At 51.3% G+C, this 22,986-nt stretch overlaps 5 protein-coding genes across 5 annotated transcripts; 2 read left to right on the plus strand and 3 right to left on the minus strand.

The window, feature by feature from the left end:
• Positions 1–1,174: 1,174 nt before the first annotated feature.
• Positions 1,175–6,884, plus strand: CTRU02_201190 (histone demethylase jarid1; the record flags this gene model as incomplete). The annotated part of the gene is made up of 5 exons (XM_070203810.1): positions 1,175–1,603; positions 1,725–1,773; positions 1,824–2,642; positions 2,898–5,694; positions 5,744–6,884. The coding sequence occupies 5 exons, from the start codon at positions 1,175–1,177 to the stop codon at positions 6,882–6,884; spliced, it is 5,235 nt and encodes a 1,744-aa protein (XP_070062392.1).
• A 1,993-nt stretch (positions 6,885–8,877) lies between these two features.
• CTRU02_201191 (succinate dehydrogenase cytochrome b560 subunit) lies at positions 8,878–9,663 on the plus strand (the record flags this gene model as incomplete). Its single annotated transcript, XM_036726218.1, has 3 exons — positions 8,878–8,917; positions 8,997–9,078; positions 9,219–9,663. The coding sequence occupies 3 exons, from the start codon at positions 8,878–8,880 to the stop codon at positions 9,661–9,663; spliced, it is 567 nt and encodes a 188-aa protein (XP_036581900.1).
• Positions 9,664–10,189: 526 nt separating this feature from the next.
• Positions 10,190–11,633, minus strand: CTRU02_201192 (TATA box binding protein associated factor; the record flags this gene model as incomplete). Its single annotated transcript, XM_036726219.1, has 2 exons — positions 10,190–11,184; positions 11,243–11,633. The coding sequence occupies 2 exons, from the start codon at positions 11,631–11,633 to the stop codon at positions 10,190–10,192; spliced, it is 1,386 nt and encodes a 461-aa protein (XP_036581901.1).
• Positions 11,634–12,273: 640 nt separating this feature from the next.
• On the minus strand, positions 12,274–13,150 carry CTRU02_201193 (uncharacterized protein; the record flags this gene model as incomplete). The annotated part of the gene is made up of 2 exons (XM_036726220.1): positions 12,274–12,817; positions 12,876–13,150. The coding sequence occupies 2 exons, from the start codon at positions 13,148–13,150 to the stop codon at positions 12,274–12,276; spliced, it is 819 nt and encodes a 272-aa protein (XP_036581902.1).
• A 6,151-nt stretch (positions 13,151–19,301) lies between these two features.
• CTRU02_201194 (potassium sodium efflux p-type atpase) lies at positions 19,302–22,891 on the minus strand (the record flags this gene model as incomplete). Its single annotated transcript, XM_036726221.1, has 3 exons — positions 19,302–21,702; positions 21,755–22,363; positions 22,488–22,891. The coding sequence occupies 3 exons, from the start codon at positions 22,889–22,891 to the stop codon at positions 19,302–19,304; spliced, it is 3,414 nt and encodes a 1,137-aa protein (XP_036581903.1).
• Positions 22,892–22,986: the final 95 nt, after the last annotated feature.

Genomic DNA, 22,986 nt, shown 5'->3' on the forward strand with positions numbered 1-22,986 from the left:
TTGTTTTTTTTTTTGGGGGGGGGGGGGCCATGGGGGGGCCTTCTTTTGTTTTTGGGGGAGGGAGGAGAGGAAAAAAGACTGGGAACGTCATGGTGGAAGTACCCAATACTTACCGATGGTGACCTGACGTCCAGTGCGGACCCACTTGTAGTGGGATTTTGCACCGACAGACGTGAGCTGTCCCTTCCGTTCCGCTCATTCTCGCCCTCACGCCTGCCCCGTAGACGGTTGGTGTTCCTTCCTTTCCTGCGAGTGTGAATCAGGTACCCTTGGCAGGACCTACCTTCTCTGGTTTCCGGCATGAGGAAAGAACTCCATTCCTTCTTGCACCTGCTCATGTGTATGCCCACCTCCGCCCATTCCCACACATTCATTGCTCTCTCTTTCACTGCCGTGCCCCGTCTCTCCCCCCGAACGTCCCTTGCCTTCCCTTTCCTCCCTCGCCCGTGCTCTCTCGCCTTGCCTCACCTGGCCTCGCCTATCCACACCTTCCTCTTCCTCATCCGCCTGGTGCACCCGGCCTCTATCCACACCTGCACCTTTCCTCCTTCCCTTCCCTTACCTTATCCACACTTCCATTCCATTTGCTTTCCTCTTCTCCCCGGTTTTCCTCCTTCGCACACATTACACATACATATCCCCCCATGACTCGGCCCTCCACCATATTCCGGTCATTTTAAAGGTGTACGACACATTCGCTCATCATACTCGAACCGTGCATACTGCATGCTCGACCTGAGCGAGATCCATACCCAGTGAGTTATTCCTGTCTCGTGCATCCTCCTCGGGTTGCTGGTACCTTTTCAACCCATGTCCTTTAAGCTTTTACGGCTGTACCATATATCTGACCTTTGTCGCTCTTCTAACCCAGGCCCATTCTTCCCTTGCCACATTTTGTGATATGCACTCCAGTGGCGGTTTCTGAAATTTGACGTCGCTCGGCTCCTTCAACTTCTCCGACCCAAACGATCAAGCGCCTGTTGGGCCTGTGATGCGACAATCTCCATAACCTACCGATCCCCATCCGCTCGCATGGTCTCCGACGGCAGCCTCCGCCCTTCCGAATACTTCTGACCCACGACATCACCAAAAAATCCTCGATAATCTTTAATTCGATCATTCGCCATTGCGCCTGTTGACCAGGCCTCTCGGCTACCTCCCTTGCGCCACCACAATGGTGTCTGCCCCTACGACAGGCGGCACTGCTGCCGCCAACGGCACCGGTAGCGCGAATGCGAGCTCGCGAGGGTCTCCTGCCGTCGGCTCCTCGACTACGGCTTCAGCCAAGTCCAAGGCCGCTCAGGTGAACTCCAACGGCTACCACCCGACAAACCCTCAGGTTCCTCTTAGTTCTATGCGAAACGCGCCACTAGACCTGACCTCGGTTGAGCGACGAGGCCAGCCAACCGCAATCAAGGAACCCGTCAAGAAGAAGGCCCGTCCCCATGGACTCGAGGATGCGCCAACATACTGTCCGACCGAGGAGGAATGGAAGGATCCTATGGAATACATCAAAAAGATCTCTCCCGAGGCGCAGAACTATGGACTATGCAAGATCATTCCACCTGATTCGTGGAACCCGGACTTTGCTATTGATACCGAGGTGAGATATAGTGTTGTGTATGAATGGGGGTCTCTTCTGCGGTAGTTTTGTGTAGTCGCGCGGGGAAACGGCAGACCTGGCTTTGGAAATAAGGAACCTGTGCTAATTGGGAGGTTTACAGAGATTCCACTTCAGGACTCGAAAACAGGAGCTGAATTCGGTCGAAGGCAGTAAGTCATGGTGCGCGGCTCTTGCCACAGGGTGAGACTAACAGTAGCAGGCACGCGTGCAAATATCTCCTATCTCGACGCGCTTGCCAAGTTTCACAGGCAGCAGGGAAACAACCTGCATCGCCTGCCATACGTTGACAAGAAGCCTCTCGACCTGTACAGACTCAAAAAGGCGGTCGAGGCCCGCGGCGGCTTCGATAAGGTCTGCAAGCTGAAGAAGTGGGCTGAGATCGGCCGTGATCTGGGATACAGTGGCAAAATTATGTCGTCCCTGTCCACCTCACTTAAAAACTCATATCAGAGATGGCTTTGCCCGTACGAGGAGTATCTCCGGCTCGCCAAGCCTGGAGTACACCAACAATTAGAGTACGAGAATGGCGGCCCTTACACACCAAGTCCTGCTGTGACGCCTATGAAGCGGTCCACTGTCAACACTCCCTCCAGCGCCCGAGCGGATTCGCCTGCACGCCATGCATCAGACGCACTTCAAGCCAGCATCAATGGGCTTAAGAAAGAAGCCGACCGTGACACTCCTATGGCAGATGCGCCACCAACGCCTGCACCAGCGCCAACGCCTGTCACTTCGGGATTTAGAGCGATCAATTCTGGCGGCTTCACTCCCGTTAACTCAGGATTCACAAGTGTTAACCGACCCGGCCCTCAAAATGATGCAACAAGCACGCCGCAAAAGTCTTTCAGCCCTTTGAACTCTGCAAAAAACACACCAGAATACAGGCCCTCAAGCCTAGGTCCTGCAGCATTGAAGCGTCAGATGAGCTGTGATAGCCTTGACTCCGCTAAGAAGGATACCAACACAGACAAAGATGATGCAGACAGTGGAAGCAGGCGGAGCAAAAGACTGAAGAAAGGTGAGTGACTTCCCCTCATTTCTGCACAAGAACAGATCGGCAGTCGTCCCATGTCAGCATCTGCGCTGCCAACTGTCTTCCTCCATTGCGGCGGGCCCCAAATGCAGTCAGGCCCCCATGACTGCAGAGAATTTGCAGGGGCTTTGTCCTGTCTTGTGACACCTCTTGCCAACTGAGGAACCCGATTGATTTTTTTTATCCATTCTGGTGCTGCGTGATTGGTCGCTCACTCAGTGCTAATGCATTTTATTATAGATACCGTCCCTACCGTGGCCGGATCTCACATGTCCCTGTTCCGACCTTCGGTGCCTAGGATTCCCAGAGATGAGACTTCAGCCCCTGGAGAGGTGAGCTTTGATCAATCATTCCAACTATTGCTTCAATGTGTTAATATAAAGCAGAAATGTGAGCAATGCGGCAAAGCAGATGAGGGCGGTTCCTTGATTGTCTGCGAATCATGCGACCATGCCTACCATGGCACGTGCCTTGATCCTCCTCTAAAGCACAAGCCTGAATCGGAGTGGAACTGTCCAAGATGCCTGGTTGGAGACGGCCAATATGGGTTTGAAGAGGGTGGCCTGTACTCTCTGAAGCAGTTCCAGCAGAAGGCTGCGGACTTCAAGCAGGGGTACTTCGAGAAGAAGATGCCTTTCGACCCTGTTCTCAACTGCCATCGGCCCGTCACAGAAGAGGATGTTGAGACTGAGTTTTGGCGCCTCGTTGCTGATATCGAGGAGACTGTGGAAGTCGAGTATGGCGCCGATATTCACTGCACTACTCACGGCTCTGGATTCCCTACTGTCGAGAAGCATCCCAACAACCCATATTCGACTGATCCTTGGAACCTCAACCTCTTGCCGCTCCATCCCGAAAGTTTGTTCAGACACATCAAATCGGATATTTCTGGTATGACGGTGCCGTGGGTATATGTTGGCATGATCTTTTCCACATTTTGCTGGCACAACGAAGACCACTACGCGTACTCGGCCAATTATCAACACTTTGGCGCAACCAAGACATGGTATGGAATTCCTGGCGAAGACGCCGAGAAGTTTGAGGCTGCCATGCGAGAGGCTGTCCCTGAACTCTTCGAGACCCAGCCTGATTTACTTTTCCAACTGGTTACCCTCCTCACTCCTGAGCAGCTAAAGAAGGCTGGCGTTCGTGTGTACGCTTTGGACCAGCGCGCAGGACAGTTCGTCATTACCTTCCCCCAGGCCTACCATGCAGGCTTTAATCACGGATTCAACTTCAACGAGGCCGTGAACTTCGCCCCGTCTGATTGGGAGCCGTTTGGTCTTGCCGGAGTCGAGAGACTCCAAGTGTTCCGGAGACAGCCTTGTTTCTCTCACGACGAACTTCTGTGGACTGCTGCTGAGGGCACGACTAATGGCGGCCTCAACATTCATACCGCTAAATGGCTAGCACCTGCACTCGACCGAATCAAAAAGAGAGAGATGGCAAACCGAGCCGATTTTGTGGCGAAGCATCTCGAGTCGCAGCATCACAACTGCGCTCTTGCTGGCAAGGAGGAAAGTTCTTGCCCCTTGAAGTTCGAAATTGATGATACGGATGTGCCCGAGGAAGAGTACCAATGCTCATACTGCAAGGCTTTCACGTACCTCTCTAGGTTCAAGTGTCTCAAGTCGGGCAAGGTCCTGTGCCTTGCTCATGCTGGCCACCAGCCATGCTGTGACATGCCCGAGCAGCAACGTTTCAACGGAGACAAGCATGCTGTCATCTACAGGCAGTCGGAAGAGGACATCGATGCGACCTACGAAAAGGTCCTCGAAAAGGCACGCACACCAGAAGCCTGGGAAGAGAAGTACGAGAAACTTCTGGAAGAGGAGGCGACTCCTTCTCTTAAGACTCTACGGAATCTTCTACACGAGGGTGAGAAAATACCCCATGACCTGCCCTCGCTCCCTTTGCTTCGGGAATTCGTCGAACGATGCAATGATTGGGTGGATGAGGCCACCAACTACACGGTCCGGAAGCAGCAAAACAGGCGCAAGAGCGAAAAGTCCATTCTCAACCGAAAAAACTCGCTGGACCAGAAAGAAAGAGATGCGCGAAATGTTTCCAATGTGTATCGCTTGCTCAGTGAGGCGGAGCAGATAGGATTTGACTGCCCGGAGATTACCCAGCTGAGGGAGCGGGCTGAGGCTATCGAGGCCTTCCAGAAGAATGCAGCTAAAGCACTGGAACAGATCCACCTCGCCGAACTCTCAGACATCGAAGACCTACTTGAGGAAGGCAGGACTTTCAACGTCGATATGCCGGAAGTCGATCGCCTCTCGCGAGTTCTGGAGCAGCTCCGGTGGAACGAAAAGGCCAGGAACAACAGAGGCGTTCTCTTGTCTCTGAACGAAGTTCGTGAGCTCATCGAGGAGGGCAAGCGCCTGGATATTCCACCATACAACGACCACTTGGCCTATTACATTGATCAAATGAATGCGGGACAACAGTGGGAAAAGAAAGCCAGGGAGTTGATCATCGCGGAGATTGTTCACTACCCTCAGCTTGAGGCCTTGTCCATGCAGGTCACTGCAAATTTCCTGCCAGTGTCCGCTGAAACTCTAGCTGCTGTTGACCAAATCCTCCACAAGCAACGAGAGGCACACCGCCAAATTGTCGACTTGACCGAACGATCACGGGATCCCGAGATTCGCAAGCGACCCAAGTACGCTGAGGTAGCCGAGATCATGCGTAAGCTGGATGACTTGAACTCGAAGCCCAATGGCACGCTTGACCTTGAACGCGAGCAAAAGCGACACGAGGACTGGATGCGAGAAGGCAAGAAGTTGTTCGGCAAGACCAATGCACCACTTCACATTCTCAAGAGTCACATGGACTATGTCTTTGAGCGCAACCAAGATTGTTTTGACATCGTCAATGACAAGCCCCGCATGCCTGCCGAACCTGCGTCCAGAGAAGCCAGTCCTGATGGTAAAGTACACCGATGGGAAGACCCTCGGTTCCGTGAGGTATTCTGCATCTGCCGAAAAGTGGAAGCTGGCATGATGATCGAGTGCGAGCTTTGTCACGAATGGTACGTCTCATAACACTGCAGAATGAGTATCATTGCTAACTATGTCAAGGTACCACGGCAAGTGCCTAAAGATTGCCCGTGGCAAAGTCAAGGACGAAGACAAGTATACTTGCCCCATTTGTGACTGGCGCGTCAAGATCCCGAGAGATGCCGCCCGCCCTAAGCTTGAAGAGCTTATTGCTTGGTCCGACAAGATTCCAGGCCTGCCTTTCCAACCCGAAGAAGAGGAGGTTCTTCAAAGGATCATTGACAATGCCCAAGAATTCCGAAACCACATTGCCGGGTACTGTAACCCAGTTGTCTCTACTGAAAGCGAGGCGGATACCCAACGGTTCTATCTTCGCAAAATCGAGGGCGCAGAAATCTTGCTCGCTTACGAGACAAACTTTTTCAGGCAAGAACTTCACAAGTGGTGCCCCGTCGCACCAAACCCGCCTCCCGTGTTGGAGGTTTCCAAGAGCACTCGCAAGCCGCGCCCGACTAAGCTGCAGAAACTCTTGGCACAGTTTGGTGTGGACGATCCCGAAGACCTTCCAGAGAACATGAAGGCCAAGGCCGCGAGTTTGAAGCGGAAAGCTCAGAATGCCGAGGCAGCCGCTGCAGCAGCCGCGGCCGCGGCCGCGGCGTCTTCTTCTGGTGCAACTGTACCTCCGGGTGCACTTGGAGGAGGATACAGCCGGAAGTCGGAGCACTCGTCTGCAACGCCTCCTGGCACGTCCCACGGCCACGCACAACACCCATCTATCGGCAGCAAGGACGACCCTATGGACATCGATAGTGGCCCAACGCTTCACCCTGGTCTCTTCGGCTCACGTGGCCCGCAGCTCGTCGGCGACAACGTATCGATATCTCTTGAAGAGCGTCTGCTACAAGGCCAGGAGGATGGGCTGAATCTTCACACGGAGGCTGGGAAGAGTAAGGCCCTCGAGATCCTTCGCCGCACAGAGGTTGGTCGCAAACGCGCCGTGGAGATGTTCGGCGCGGACGTCTTCAAAGGCGACGTTGGCATGCTCAATGAGCGAGACGATGCACCCCGCTCTCGAGAGGAGGAGGTGGCTGTAAACAAGATGTTCGACGACCTGACTAATCAGGATGACGAGAAGAAGCCGGAGGTGTTTGATGGACCGATCACGGCTGAAAGCCTAGAGAGTGAGCGCAATGGCATGGACGCCTTGCTTGACGGCGATTAGGATTTGCGTCCTGCTCCACCCCCGCCTCCTCCGCGGGCTCTATATTCTTATCCTTCCAACTACCCGAAGTATTTTACTTGGTGAGACTATGGATGGCATTGGCGTCTGGTTATCGTTGCGGTACATGTAGGAGTTTTCTTTTGAGGTCAAAAGTTTTGAGAACCATGGAGAGAAGCAATTCGCGTGGATCGAACTGTATGATCAGGAAGTTTGGAGGTTACGGCATACCACTTTGCATTAGATCAGGAGGCGTTTGCGAGATGCTGAATGCATCAGTCAGTTACGACGTGTTCTAGTTATTATTGTGCACGGTTGCGCAAAATTCGAGAAAAGCAAATAATGTAACGATGGATTGCATCTTTTTAAAAATTGGCCAGTCTTTCTTGTTACTTTACAGCCAGTGCCCTACTATTGCTCATAATGAGACGAGGACTGGAGTTTATTGAACGCAGCCTTGGTAACATCATTTCAGGCTTGATGGTTTCGTTTCAAGAACGCCAATAGCAGCTCCCTAGTTCCTTGAACAGGTCATGCGTACCAAAGAGCGAGCGGTTGAATGAAGTACGTGCGAGCTGGCCAAAAAGAAAGGACCAAGGAAAGGTCTCGTTGGGTGGGTGGAAATGAGATGTTTACGCTACATGAGTCTGGAATTTGCAGTGCACTCCAACAAATTAGCTGGGTACAGTCGCCCGGCTAGCTCAATCGGTAGAGCGTGAGACTCTTAATCTCAAGGTTGTGGGTTCGACCCCCACGTCGGGCTCAATTCCCGTCCGCGATTGGCATCCAGTTACTTTTTGAAATCTTTCTAAATTTTTCTCAACAGAGTGACCTGTGGTCGCTGACTTGAATATTATGGCTTCTGCAGCGGCTTTTTCACAGTCATCCTCTGGAAGGAATCGGACTTTCTTAAGCAAGGCCTTCCCTCATCAACCCTTCCCGGCTGCTGGAGACAAAAAGCAAATGACAGATCCTGTCGAGCAAAGTTGGAGCATCGTTGACGCAGTCTTTTCGGAGAATCATACATCCCAAGGGACCTACTTCATTTACGTAGTAGGCCTTTAATTACCGCAGGACAAGCCTTCCCTCGACGCCGTGGATAATGGTTTACCCTGGCTGGACCGGTAGCATCCCAAGAACGCAATCTCTATCCACAGAATGCAGGCGGCAAGAGTCTCAAGACTGAGGATCAAGCAGGGTGCACAATCGTAGTGTAGAAACTGGCTAACTTGCACCCCCATTGTCACCACCGCTTCTTGACAGCCGTAGCTCGAATGGACGAGTCTGCCACTAGGAAACAAGCAAGCATGCAAGCTTTTGCTCATATGCAGGTTTACAAAAGATTTCGATACAAATCACAAGTTTAGGCGAAAAGATGTAGATACCTATAAATGAAACGGCTTCCAGACGGAGGACACTAGAACCCGAGATCAACGAAGGATCCATTCCCAGAATTACTCTCTGGCCACCCAAGAACCCAAAGGTTTACCAGCAGCGCCTTTCATCAGGTCGCCTCCTTCAAAGAAGAAGGTCTCCCATAGTTATGCTGCGGCGAGTGGCCATGACTATCTGAGGAAGGAAAAGAAGAAGAAAGGGAAAAGAAGCCAGGAAGGCAGCGCTGGTTTTGAGGTTGGGCGAGATTTTTTTCGTGCATGGTCCGTGCGGTGTGCTCAGCTTAGCTAATAACGGTTCATTGGAGCTTTCCGACCACGCGGGTCACGTGGATAGAGAAGCTTAGGAAGTGCTTTACGTTGATTGGCCGATGGCAACCGAAAAGCCGAGGGGATTCCCGTGCAGGTCGGGTTCCCAATTGTTCCTTTGGTGAATTGGGAAAGCTTGACATCAACACCCTCAAATTCCGCCCTGCAGAGCCGCCGAGCCCGCACCGAACGAACGACCCCCTCGAAGAACACGCCCTTCCGACGCGAAGAACCCCCCGAATCAATCACTGCTGGCTCTACAGCTTTTTTTCGAAACACAAAGAAACCTATCCAACATGATTGCGCAGCGGGTGGGCGTGTCGGCCCTGCGCCGAGGTTCGTCTACATCATTGGTCTAAACCCTGCGTGAAGAAAAGTGCACCGTCGCTGACGCTGGAGGAACGAACGCACACAGCGGCAGGAAAGCCCTCCGTATTCTTCAACAGCCAGATCCCCAAGGTCGTCGCGGCCTCCAACATGTCCACGACCCAGATTCGGTACGTAATTGCTCCCCTCTTCCTCCCCAAGTCAATTGGCACATGCTTCGCCAATTCCCTCAGTTCCGAACCTCCGAATCTCTCAAAGGATTCGAGATTTGTTGAAGCTTTGGTTTCTAACCTTTGCATGTCCACACTAGCCCCGTCGCAACCACCAAGGTGTCTGTCGCCGATGGCAATGAGATTCTCGCCAAGCAGCGCCTCAGCCGTCCCATCTCGCCGCATTTGACCATCTACAAGCTCGAGCAGACCTGGTTCGGCGCCTCCATCTGGACCCGTATCACCGGCGGTACCCTCTCCGCCGCCTTCTACGTCTACTTCGGCACCTACCTCGTTGCCCCCCTGCTCGGCTGGCACATCGAGTCAGCGTCGCTCATCTCCGCCGTCGGCGCCCTCCCCGTCGCTGCCAAGGCCGGTCTCAAGTTCCTCGTCGCCTGGCCCTTCACCTTCCACTTCTTCAACGGCATTCGCCATCTCACCTACGACTTCGCCCTCGGCTTCTCCAAGCCCGACATCATCAAGTGGGGCTGGGTCATCTGGTCCACCTCGCTGGTTTCGGCGCTTGGATTGGCTTTCGCGTGGTAAAGGAGACGAGCTTGGTAGAAGAGTCAAGGGGACGAGGTGTGTGTGAGCGATGTGGTGGTAATGGGGACGACGGGAAGGGAGCAAAAGAATGTTGCGAGGAAGACTGGCGACCGGAGTTTTCTGATCGGATAGCAGGCACACACCCTGCTGGGAGATTGTTGGGGCGCAAGGCCTCCCCTTTGCTAAATGGCGAGGGATTGTATAGACTGAAAGTTGTAAAATGAATTCCCTTGAGTAACAAGCAAGTTAATCCATTCCTCCATGGTTCACACACATGCAACTTCCCAACTTGGTGATCTGTGAAGTACGTCTTGGTGGCACGCGAGCACCTCCTATGTTCGGATGGCGAAGGATAACCTAGCAGAAATGCTATATAAGAATGAACGTCGGAAAGACCTGATTTACTATATATATACGTACACCAACGGTCGCAAACTAATGTGGTATGTCCCCCCTAAATCCTGTTTTGCCGTGCCAAATCCAAACGCCTTTGCGCCTCCCCGGATACACTATGCATTTGCAGATACTACTCTATGTTACGGGCATCCAAGACCTGTCGGATCAGTCTCCTGTTGCCTAGGTTGTTCAGCCGTTCGCCCAAGATGGGGCCAATAAACTCATTCAACTCCGCAGCGTGGTTGTCGGCACTACCGTTAATGCCATTGACAGGAGCCCTCTCGTCCTCAACCATGGTGGCAATCGCCTTGAGAATGCCGCCAACCAGCATCTCGAACTCGATGCCCTCGCCTTTCTCCTTCAGCGGCTGCAGGATGTTGTCGTTGTATGCTCGTAGGCACTTCAGTACGAGCACCCGGACTGCCTCGGGACCGCCGGCCGATGCCACACCTGTGATGGCACCGTAGTGGGTGGCAGGTGGCTTGTCGGGGTCCATGAAGAACTTGAGGCAGGTCCGCACGAGCTTGGGGCGGAGAAGGTTGTTGGAGGCAGCGTACTTGCGGGCGATCTGGCCGAGCAGCGAGGCAGAGAACTCGCGAAGCTGGTACTGTTCTCGCATGGCGTCTGCGCCATCCTCGGAGCCAATCTTGCGGCTGAGGATGCAGGTCAACACAGGGGCAGCGATGGAGTTGGCGTAGGGGTCGAGGTAGAGCTTCTTGTTGGCGATGAGCGCGGCCGTAAGCTCCATGGCCTGGCGGAGAGTGAAGACGTCGTCGAGGCGATGAGTGACCTGGTTCGCAACGAAGTTTATGAAGTAGGGAATCAGCTGGTGCAAGCCTGGGTCGTCGCGAACAGATTCGAGAGCGGCCTGGCGGAGGCGCACGACCTCCTCGTCTGGGTTGTCGTCCAGCAAAGCGTTCTGGACCTTTTCGAAATAGAGGATGAGTTCCTTTGATACAACGTGCTTAACGGCGGGACGGAAGGAAAGACTGTCGTTTCCTGCGAGGGCTGCGAGCGCGGGGTTGGCACCGGGGCCCTTGGGGACAAGTTCTTGGCTTCGTGATTCGGCTGTTGTGGGGTTCTGGGGGATGGACGGTTGGACGCCTTCAATGGCGAGCCAGTGTGCTGCAAGAGATGAGTCAGAAGAAACGTAGAAATAGGAATAGAGATGAGCAGGGCGCACCAGTAAAACTCATATCGCGCGGCACTTTCGGCAGGGGTGCGTTGATGAGCTTTTCGAAGTCTACCTCCTCATCCTCAAGGTAGAAGAGAGGCTGCCCAGGGCCGAGGCTGGCCTCACCATATCGGAGCGGGCGCGTCGAGTCGTAGCCATATAGAGGCTCAACATTGAGGACTTTGAGAGCGGTGCTAATGTCGTTGACAGTTAAGGTCGTTCGACGGGAGGCTCGCATGAAGCGCAATGCCTCTACGATGACCTGGCCGATGCGGTACTCAACATCCTGGGTCAGAACGCGCTGAGCTTCGTCGTTTAGGTTGGAGATACCGACGGACTCGGCGACATCCTTGACGTTGTCCGGGTTCCAGAGGAGCTTGGGCGCGTCGGGGGCCGCCATCGCGTCTTTCGTTGGTGGAGTGAGTCGGCGGATGGAGGTGTTGCGACGAGGCAGGCGCCTTTGAACAAGTGGTGGAGGTAGAGTTAAACGCGAGGCTGAAAAGTTGGGGTGGGTGGGACCGCTAGCCAGGGGAAACTTAGTGACTTGGGTACCTTACCTTAGGTAAGGCAAGTACCTAAAAGCCGTCTCACCTTCCCCTGGTGTTCATGTCTTTAGTGGAGCACCTCACCACGTCACAGGACCCTTACAAACCTCATTCTTCAGTAAAGAGCAGGTTGCTGATGCCCAATTCCACTAAACCACTATCAACTGTTGATTCCAGGCATTCCAGTGTGGAAAATGACAAAAAGCCCCGCCAAACACCACACTCGTCATTTCACAAAAACAAAGACGAGGAAGTTTCATACCTCAATCGTAATGGCATGTGGTGGTTTGCCTCTAATTTCTTGGGGAGAAAACGTCACTAGCTTATCCCATGGTCAAGCCTCAACATTGCAAATGGTATGGTGAACAAAGATATCGCAATTACCAAACTCTGGGTATATCCTATCGTGTAAAAGGGCCACAAGCTAAATAACAAACATGCTGCTTCCCGCAGCCCAAACAACATGAAAAAAAAAGTCTAACCTCTAAAATCCCCTCATGAAGCGTCCTGGCGGTCATCTCGACTCTTTGGCCTAGATTCAACCAACGCATCCATACTGTTGCTCTTGTCCTGCTCTGCATCAACCAGCACATGCTGCTGCAATATCTCTAAGCCCCAAATAGTCCATATGACGCAGCCAAGAATAGCAAACTCCATCAGTACAGTCATCAAGAGGTACGTCGTGGTGTCTCCTGTGACTGCACTGAATTTCTTGTTCCCAGTACTCACGTAGGATATCGTGTAGGCGATGCGGACGACCATGGGGGGAAAGCAGGCACCGAAGCCGATGACGGACCGCCTCTCGCCGTCAGGGATCTGCTTCCATTTTTGCACCAGCCAGAAAAAGAGGAGGACACCCCAGAAGTAAAGCGCCGCAAAGAGTCCAACTCCTGCTTTTGTCAAGGGGCCTGGGGCCATTGGATCCTCGGTCTTCTTACTGATAATCACATAGTCTGCGATAGAGATAGCAAGACCAGCCCAGCATATCAGCTCTGGGATTCGAAAGTGCCAATCTGTGAGGACCTTTACGAAATGGTTTCTATCCAGAGATTAGTATGTGGAACCAACTTTCACAAGAGAAATTGAGTAAAACTTACACCCTCTTTAATAAGTCTAATAGCACAAATGTGATTAGAACAAGTCCAAGAGATTCGCAGACGAAGATGGTGGCCCAAACGCCCTTTGAGCGGTTGGTGATTGTGCCGAGCATGCAGCCGGCTCCAACGATGCGTATTGTTGAGATAAAGGATATGCCGAACCAGCCCATTCGCTTTTGAAAGCGAAACAGAACGCCAAATATGAGAAAAACTGAAAAGACGACAATTTGAGAAATAGCCACGCCATCGCGAAACCGGAACTGACGGTTGGTCATGGTGTTGGTTTTTGTGCACCACTCAATTTCTGTAAGGACCGTAGACTATGTGTGGATGTAATAGAAGAGAAACAGCGACGAAGTTTCACGTTTGGGTGACCTACTCGACTTATGAAAACATCAGTCACTGACAAGGGGAACTACAGGGTCGTTTTATACTATCAGGACGGTAAGTACACAAGCCCTCCGAGCTGGCCAACGTGTGTCACTGCCACCCGGAGGCCGCTTGATCGGCGCCGGGGGAAGCAGAGCGGAACGGGGACCCACAAAATCGGCTTAAGCGAGTGCGAGATTCTTCGCATCAGGCATTGGGCACTGCCCTGCTTCGCTCCTTGCCCAATGATAACCCTGGATTAGGAGGTGCTCTTTTATTTTTGAAGAACATGAGAGGCTATTTAGGCCAAGGAGCTAAGTAGCCGAACAACCGAAAGCAACGCAAAGTCTCATCAACAATCACAAACAGAACAGCTCGTGCTGGTAGTATTGCATGCAGTGTGGTAAAAGATGAAACATGGAATCGTCGAGCTGTGAACGATGTTAGCTTCTCTTTATTTGCGATGATAGCTATTGTAAAAGCCTTCAAAGGAATTGCTCAATCTTCGTTCCAATATTACGCTTGGCGAGTTTGGAGAGTCGACCCCATAAGCACGATAACGTACCTAAACTAAGAAGCGACATCTTGGCTCTGCTGACAGGATCTGCAAGCTGGTGCTGCGCATTTGTCTAGTTTTTCCCCAAGGAGATCGACTTTGTAAGATGCCGATCTGGCGTCGGCAACCCCTTTTGGCAGTTTGAGAATTGAAAATCGTCAGTAAGACTTCTGCAGTTTGTGTAGGAGCAATTGCTTTTGCATGTCTTACTGATCGGGCGACAAGTCTCTCGGCCCAACAAAGTGCAACGTGCTCCCCGGGGCTTCCCTCGGTGCACAAGGTGACAATTTGTCAAGGTGATTAACGGGAACCCCGTTTCAACACCCTGTTAACAATCGGGTTCAAGGTGCTAAGGAGGCTTACACGCGATGGAAGCGGGCCAATAAGTCCCCCACGCGACATCAAGCATAGAAAGCTCATCTCTCCTGGACAGTGAACTCATAGTTTAATGTTGTTCCGGACCTTGATGCATTAACATGCTATCTTTCACATAAACGGTTTGGATACAAGTAGAAATCGACAACGGACAAGCAGAAGCAAATTTTCTTCGTATGTTCATTCTTGTACTTCTATTCTTTACCCTTCGATGTTGTATGAGTTGAAATTGGAGTTTAACCCTCCAGAACTGCTACAACAACTGTCGATGCTTCATGATGGAAAAGCCTTGAATGCGTCCAATGTCAGCCAACTCCACAATACCATAGCAGAAAGTCTTAACATAGAAAACCGATATTGCTACCTTCATGAAGAGGTTGGCGAGGTATCTGAAGCTAGTTATGAAGGCAAGTATTCTCGATGAGAGAATGAATTGCCTCATACCTAAGTGTACGTCCAACCACTAATCTCTCTGACTCGACTTGAAGAAACTCCTGGCTCCGATGAGTGTGCGACAGAAAGAATTTCCAGGCTGAGGCTTGTTTCTCAAGAGCAGCCCAACCTGAGGTGATGAAGCCCTAACAGGTTCAATGGTACTGAGTGACATCGATGCGGTGCGATGTATTTCTCATTAGCGTCCTTGAACAACAGTGCTATCTTAAGTGCTTGAGGCAGATGGGTCTCGATGAGTTATGGCTGGCTTCAGCGCAATGAGTTGGATGTGTTCTATTGATCATACAGCGCTATCGAGACAACCCAAAGAGCGGTTGCTTATCATCTCTTGTCTTACTGTTGACAACCTCATGTAAAGTTTGTCCCATGCTTGCCACGGCCCACAAATCAGTGATTGTGATTGGCAAAAGCCATTGAATATATGTTTCAGGACTTGAGATTCAAGCTGCAGTAGGCATTTTCGACCAAGTCTTAACTGCGTCACAGTACTAGCCAGAGTGAGATAAGACATGAAGAGTATATTGATAGGCTCCAAGTTAATTGCTGTGAAGGGATACCAAGTGACGAATAATCGTCACAAACCAACGATACAAACCTGTTTGGATCGCGATATAAGTCGTTAGGGGCGTTGATTTATGATTGATGGCCTGGGTCATCTCGTTTAAGATTCTTGTCTTCGTCGAAATCACCTAGTAGAGGTTCTTGAAATGCTACTCCTCGTCACTGGGACACTGGGGGCTGGGATCAAGTGTCAACTCAGGCCCTTTTATCTGCCGCCATCGCCATTGCTTTTCTAACATACCATCTTTTCCATCTATCACCTATAACTTCAGCAAAGTTACAACTTCGGCACTTAGAAACCCGCCGTCATCTGTCAAATCAGTTGTCTGACGAGCCCAATTTACTGAAGTTCACAATGAGAATTTCCAATAGTGTCTCCATTCCAAGCCCATCTGATTCCTTTATCCTCAGCACTACCTGTTGCTCCGAGTAAAAGAAACTGCCCGCACCCCAGCATTTGGCTTGCCGTGTAATTCTTCAGGATTGCCAGGAGAAGCCCTACAGGAAGATTACACTCTAGTGTATTTGTCACTGCTAGGGTCTCAACTTCGAGCTTCATTTCAGGAGTTGCAGCTTTCTCTTGAAAACATATGTCAGAAGCAGCCCGGGAGGCAATAACCTCGCAAAGACAACGTGTGACGACAACTGTCAAAGTTGAATTTGTATACAGACAAGTGATGCACTGTAGAACCTGCAATCACAAGACTCAAGACGATTCCTAGTCAATTATAGGAGGTAACCTGAGTATATTTATCGATCACATGGTCGCACCAAATACGAAAATGAACGTCTATTAGTTTGCCAGTTCACCTTGAGGCTCTCTTTGCTCTGAAATTCGTGACCACGTGGCACTCAATTAGACCTAAGTCAAATCAAACCCACATCTACAGATAATGAAGGTGAAAGTCCAGTTCCCTATCAGAACCAAGCTATGGAAACTTCTATAACAAAGAAGAAAAGTAACAGAATCGAGTATTGCCAGTATGCTAGGCCTCTAAGTAAAGACTGGTGATAGTAATAGCATCATCACGACCAAGCTTCTGAACAATAAACTCTGGACAAACGACCATGTAATACGATTATGTACCTCATCGCAAAAGCCGACTAGAAACTGATCTTGCCAGAAGATACAGCTCATTTCCAATAAGTAAATACAGTGAATAAAGCTATAATACCAGGCAATGCTTCCTGGTTCTTTAAGAAGACCATCGCAACTTAAGTACTTCATTGGTAACTTGAGATTCTCAACTATGTATCAAAAGGTTCGCCAATTGAGTAAACTGCTTGTATTAGATGAGAAAGAAGTTACTGGGCAATCTCTGGTATGTAACTACAGCTACGATAATGACCCGAGACCATCAACTCTCCGCCACACGGGCCCAGAGTCTGAGCAGTCAATGCATTTTAGCTATGACTAACGCAATCTCCGAGCATGGCCACCTATCAAAAACTAACTCGAGTCAAGGAACAACTAAACGGTGAAGGGTAAAGTAAGATATGCCCTCCACAGCGCCACCAACCCGTCTGCAACCACAACTCCAATCCCATGTTGGACGTAATAAGGGTCCGATATAGGGGTCGCCGTAGAAAAGTTCAAGTCAGCCGCCGTCATCAATCTACGTGAATGTGTCGTCACCGTCCCACCTTACGACTTCGTTAAAACCGTCAGCAAAAGGGTCATCTGTACTCACGAATCATGACACTGTTCCGCACTATGCACGCAACCTGCTGACAGATGACAAGAAAAGCTACATTGGAGTGACATCCAGGGATCTCTAGGGTTCACTGCCTCCACCGCCGCGCGTCGCTCTCCAAAACCAAGGCAAAGGCCAAGCCAGACTCTTCCCTCGCCAAGACTGTGGGTAGTTCGTGCAGTTACAACCCATGGGTTTTTCATTTTAAGCTTAATGTCCATGTCGAATCCTTGCATGCCCCGTAGAGCCCGTAGGGCCGGTATCCGGCTTTCCAAGTGACGGTTTTGTGTGTTGACTCAACGTGTTAAAAATCGCAGAAGCTCGCACTCGCTTGCGCGGCGTGCCCGGCGGACCGGCCCCGTGCCGCTCGGCCCACGTCAGTCGGGCGAGTGCCCGGAGCACCGAATCAAATCAGCTCATCCTCAGTCCTTGGTGCCAATGGAATACCATGGATGCCAACTCGACCTAGTTCTCCGCCCATCACTCTCCGCTTTCAGGTTAGGTGGTGCCAAACCTGTGCATGATTCAAGGCCGATGCGCCAGGATTTAGACAGATACAGCAGAAACCGCATGGCCACCGCCCCCGCCCCACATTCCACCCCCAATGGCGCCGGCCGCATGCAATCTGCGAAATGAAGCCATCCTGCAAGCCCCGCTATGCCCTACCCTACCCACCCACAACAGCCACCAACATTCAAAAGCACCTTGTCGTCCGCATTCTTTCAACAATTCAAGTGGTTTCGTGGTGTAGTTGGTTATCACGTCAGTCTAACACACTGAAGGTCTCCGGTTCAAGTCCGGGCGAAATCATCCCATTGGGCGAATGGTTTAGTGGTATAATACTCGCTTAGCATGTGAGTGGTCCAGGGTTCGATTCCCTGTTCGTCCAATTCTTTTGCTTTTGAATGCATCTAGTCTTCTTTTTGTCTCTGTAGATGCTGCGGCTGTTGGTGTCATCACGTTGTACTGTTTTTAAAACTTTTAGAGAGCGCTTACAGAAACCTATCCTGGAAAATGTGTGGGTCTTTGAGTTTACTAGTATTAGTCTGTGAACCTGGATACTGCGTGCCATCTGCCGCTACAGCTGCCAATGTCACCTTAACAGAGCAGGACAAACTGTGGTTCAAAACTGCCGACATCCGATTTCGCAATCATGATTTACGCATTCTATCGGGTCATCATCGCTATCCTTGGGGGAACTTCCAACCCTGATTGAGACGAGGAAGACAGTCACGAACTCCATGTCACTGACGTCAAGATCTGGCAGCAAATTCTCGACAACGCCATATAGTCAGCAACAACGGTAGATCGCCGGCATCATTACCTCGTCTGGATCTATGGTCTATCATACGGTTCGACCCACCTGACAATCTTCATCGAGACTTGCAACATGTTTCCGCGTATCCTCCTCAAGCTGCCAGTATCCATTTGCAAAAAAAAAAAAAAAAAAAAAAGGTCATCATGATGGTTCGCCAAGTTCAGTTATGACATAAAAAAAGACATATAAACACCCAGCACATCTGTAAAGTAAGGAAAAATCTGCTCGCGAAAACATGGAAATTAGAATGTCCGAGTCAGTCGTACGAATAGACTACAGAGTACAGTATAAAATACTGCTGCGTAGTAACCAATCAGACAAAACACCTTACGACATGCACTCCATTATTTACGTTGCGGCAGTTTCGAGAAGAGTTAAGGGGGCCCCACGTACTTTAGGCCGTCTACCTGTTGACGGGTAAAACGACATGATGTCCTAGAGCGCAGATCGTATGTATACTTTCAATACTACCCGTTGGACATCTTCATCTGGATTTGACATGATTCATATGCCCTGTGAATCTTCGGTCTTGGCCGTTACCGGCCAGATTGGATACAAGGGCTCGCAGATTTCAATGCAATCAAGCTCAACTATGGCGCTGCATTACCATCATTGAGATTGCAAGCCTAGCAGTCTGGTGGCAAAATTCGTAGATACAACAGTTACAAGTAGTAAGGAAACAGTAAAACAAGCCATCACTTTTCAAAGAGACAAGCACAAATGTCTCAGTTCTCACAGCATACTGCATGAAAGTTGTTGGAAAATGATGACTTGGATAGAAGTTGATTATTAGATACATCCTATTAAAAAAAAACAAGAGAACCAATTCCTCCCCAAGTCCATCTTGATGCAAATCCCTAGTTACTAATGCAAAAGGCCATTCAAAGGCCGTAAAACAACTCTCCCATACTCGACCTCGGCATATCCTACCCTCCTCATATGGACTCGGCCGTTAGGTCGTGGGTCTAGTTTCTATCGTTCGTGCTCTCATGCAACGAATCATCGTGATAGTGGTATCATGTACTCTTGTTTTTCGCACAAACATGTCAAATATTGACGCAATTCGACGACGCGATTTCTGTAGCTTAAAATCAAATAAATCAGACCTTGTCGTCCGCGCTGTTGTTAGGAGATCCCTCGCCGGTGCGTGTGTCACCAGAGAGGTTGGTGTTGGTCCGCAAGTGGGAGCGGCTGCGACGTCCAGTGGACTCGCCGGTATCCTTGCGGCCGAAAGACGCCCAACTCTTGAAGCTGGACATGGTCATAGTCTTCTTGAAGTCACGGCCCTCCTCCTCACCACCCTGGTTGAAGGCACCACGGACAACCTGGTGGTCCTCGAGCAGGTGGAAAGTGCGCTTGACAAACTTCCAGGCTTCGACACCGACAACGTACAGGATGGTGAATCCGACGGAAAGACCCCACTCCCAAGAGATGCCCACGTGCTTGAAAAGCTTGGTGTTGAGCTGAGGGATGTAAACGACGGGGAATACAGACAAGGCACCAATGACGACAGCCCAGAAAAGGAACTTGTTGGCGTAAAGGTCCTTGAAGAGGGGGAACTTGCTCGGGTCATCCGGGTTCAGACGGAACATGGAGCGGCGCAGGTTCTTGAATTCCCAAGCGGAAATAAGGATAATCCAGGTAAGTTCGGCGAAGACAGCGGCACGGGCGCGGAAGACGGGTCTGCATGCCTCGCTGAACTCTTTGTTGCACTGGGCACCGAGGTTTCCACCGTTGGCGCCCCACACAATGATGATGAAGGTAACCATAGTCAGCGCACCCATGATGATACCGTAAACAACCATGTCCACTAGGATTTGGTTGGTGAAAACACCGCGCTTCTTGTTCTGAGGGGGCTTGCGCATGACGTCGGCGGCAGCATCCTCACGACCCAGGCCGAAGGCAGGGAAGGACGAGGTAACCATGTTAATCCAGAGAATCTCGAGAGGAGAGATGGGGAACACGGAGAGCTGATCATTATCCCGGAAAGCAAGACCACAGACCAGGAGAATGACCTCACCCACGTTGGAGCTAAGAAGGTGGAGAATGAACTTTTGGATGTTATCGAACATGCGACGACCCTGACGGATAGCAGCAACAATGGAGTTGAACTTGTCATCCGTGAGCACAATCTTAGAGGCAGACTTGGCGACGTCAGATCCAGAACCCATGGCAATACCGACATCGGCTCGGGCCAAAGAGGGGGCATCGTTGACACCGTCACCAGTCATGGCCATGAAAGCGTTACGGCGACGGAGAGCGTCGATCATGCGGGTCTTTGTCTCGGGAGCACAACGGGCAATGACTAGAGGCAACTCCTCAAGGGCGTCAATCTCTGCATCGGTCATCTTGTCGAAATCGGTGGCCTTCAGAACGACAGCCTTGGCCATGCTATCGGAGAGGATACCGAGGTTCTTGGGAATGATACCAACTTCCTTTGCAATGGCCTTGGCGGTCTCGGGGTGATCTCCCGTGAGCATGTGAACCTTGATTCCGGCGGTGGAACATTCTGCGATGGATGGCTTAGTTTCACGGCGAGGAGGGTCGTAGATACCGGCAAGACCGAGCAGAGTAAGTCCCTGCTCAACTTCGCCACGAAGCTCATCCTCCTTTTCGGTGCTGACGTTGGACTGGTTAATGGTGAACTTTCCGTTCCATTCGCGGTAGCTGATGGCAAGCACTCGCTGTCCCTGAGAAGCCAAGTTGTTCATCTGGTCGAGGACCTGTCCCTTGAGTTCTTCAGTAAGCTCCTGCTTAGCATCGCCGAAACCGAGGTGAGTGCAGAGATCCAAGATTCGCTCGACGGCGCCCTTGGTGAAGACCAAGCTGTTCTCGTGGCCCCAGATATCGGCATTCTCAGAGTTTTCAGGGGCATCGTAGATGACGGACATGCGCTTGATGGAACTGTCAAAAGGGAACTCGGCCAGCTGATGCCAACCTTGTCCTTCGAGAACCTTCTTACCAAGCTTGAAACGGTGGGAAAAGACCTGAAGGGCAATCTCAGTGGGCTCGCCAGTGGTTTGCCACTTGGCCTCATCGTCATCATATCGAACGGTGGCCAGGTTGCAAAGGGCAGATGACAGAAGGAAGGCCTTGAGCGGAGGTGTCATTTCTGCGTCAACCTCGGGTTCGGGCTCCTTGGCAGGCTGCTTGTTCTGCAACTTTTCCTCGGGAACATCAAACTTCAGCACGGCAGCGGAGCGCTCTTGGTCGTAATCGCGCTTAGGAGCCTCCTCCACCTTCTCCTCTTCCTTGGACTCAGAGTAAGTCACCTTGCCCTTGGTGGGGTCTGCAGGGTTCTGAGAATCGCGGACGGTGTAGGTGTGGGACATGGGCAGCCAGGCCTTGCGAACAATCATGGCACCCTGGGTCAGAGTACCAGTCTTGTCGGAGCAAATGTTGGTAACACCACCCAGAGCCTCTAGGGCAGACAGATCTCGAACGACGACGTTGGCTTTCCTCATGACAGTCACAGCAACGACCATGGTGATGGTGAGGACACTAAAACTTGTTAGATGGGCCAATCGATAAGTATATGCCAGGTAGTACTTACGCTACGAGAGACTCAGGAATAATGGCAATACCAAGCGAGACAGCGTAGATGATGACCTCGCCAGTGACGTCGAACTTGTGGGCTCCGAACACAATCATGGCCAAAATGATGGCACAGCCGAAGAGGAGGTAGGCTAGCGCAGCGAGCTTACGCTGAAGGGGTGTACCCTCGGTAAGACCGAGGAACTTGCCAACCGCATCGTAGACGCGCTTCGTAAGACCAACGACAGGCTGACGCTTGCCGTACTTCTTGTAGTTCATGGAGCGACCAGGCTTGCGAACCTTCTTCTGGGTGGATGCGGCGATCTTACCGACCTCAGTCTGCATACCGGTAGCGATGACAATACCGCGACCACGACCCTTGCGGACAATGGTAGTGGCGTAGCACAGGTTGAATCGGTCGCCAATGCCGACCTCGCCCTCCTCAGTGGCGGGCTTCTCGGTTCCCGGCACCAGGATGTTGGCTTCGGTGGTTTTGTCGACGGGGGCGGCCTCACCGGTCAGGGACTGTTCGTCGCAAGACAAGTTCATGGCTTCGAACATGCGCATATCGGCGGGCACGGTATCGCCCATCTTGAGCAAGATGATGTCACCGGGAACGACTTGGGCACTGTAACACGAGTCAGCGATGTGAGATGGCAAGGCAAACCAGAATACCAAGTAAAGAAGGAAAAAAAAAAAAAAAAAACAAGGTGGGGTAAATGATATGCGCCATGAGTATTGCTTGTACTTACTTTGGAATGACCTGCGTCTTTCCGTCGCGGAGAACATTGGCAGAAGGGGCAGAAAGAGTACGCAGCGCATCCATACGCTTTTCGGCGCGATACTCCTGCCAGAAACCGATGGTGACGTTTGCGACAATAACAAAGGCGAGGACACCGCCCTCAATGTAGTCATTGATTGCGAAACTAAGAATCATGGCGAAGATGAGGACGAGCACCATGGCGTTGAAAATCTGTTTACTCAGAATGGTGTACCATGGCACCGATTCGCCGACCTCGAACTCATTTTCGGGGTACTTTGCTTGCGCTTCCTGTACCTGCTGGGAGGACAAACCCTTGTCGATGTCGACTCCCAGGGCCCGAGCGGTCTCTTCGACCGACAGGAGGAAGGGATGCTTTGGGTAGTCACCAGACATTATGTCGAGTCTGTGCTGGTGACGACGTATAAATGATTTAGGTGCGTTCCATTCACGGAGAATGTCGGTTGGGAGGAGTTGGCTAAATCAATTGA

This window comes from Colletotrichum truncatum, assembly GCF_014235925.2.
Source record: "Colletotrichum truncatum strain CMES1059 chromosome Unknown Contig_0001, whole genome shotgun sequence".
Lineage (NCBI taxonomy): Eukaryota > Fungi > Ascomycota > Sordariomycetes > Glomerellales > Glomerellaceae > Colletotrichum > Colletotrichum truncatum.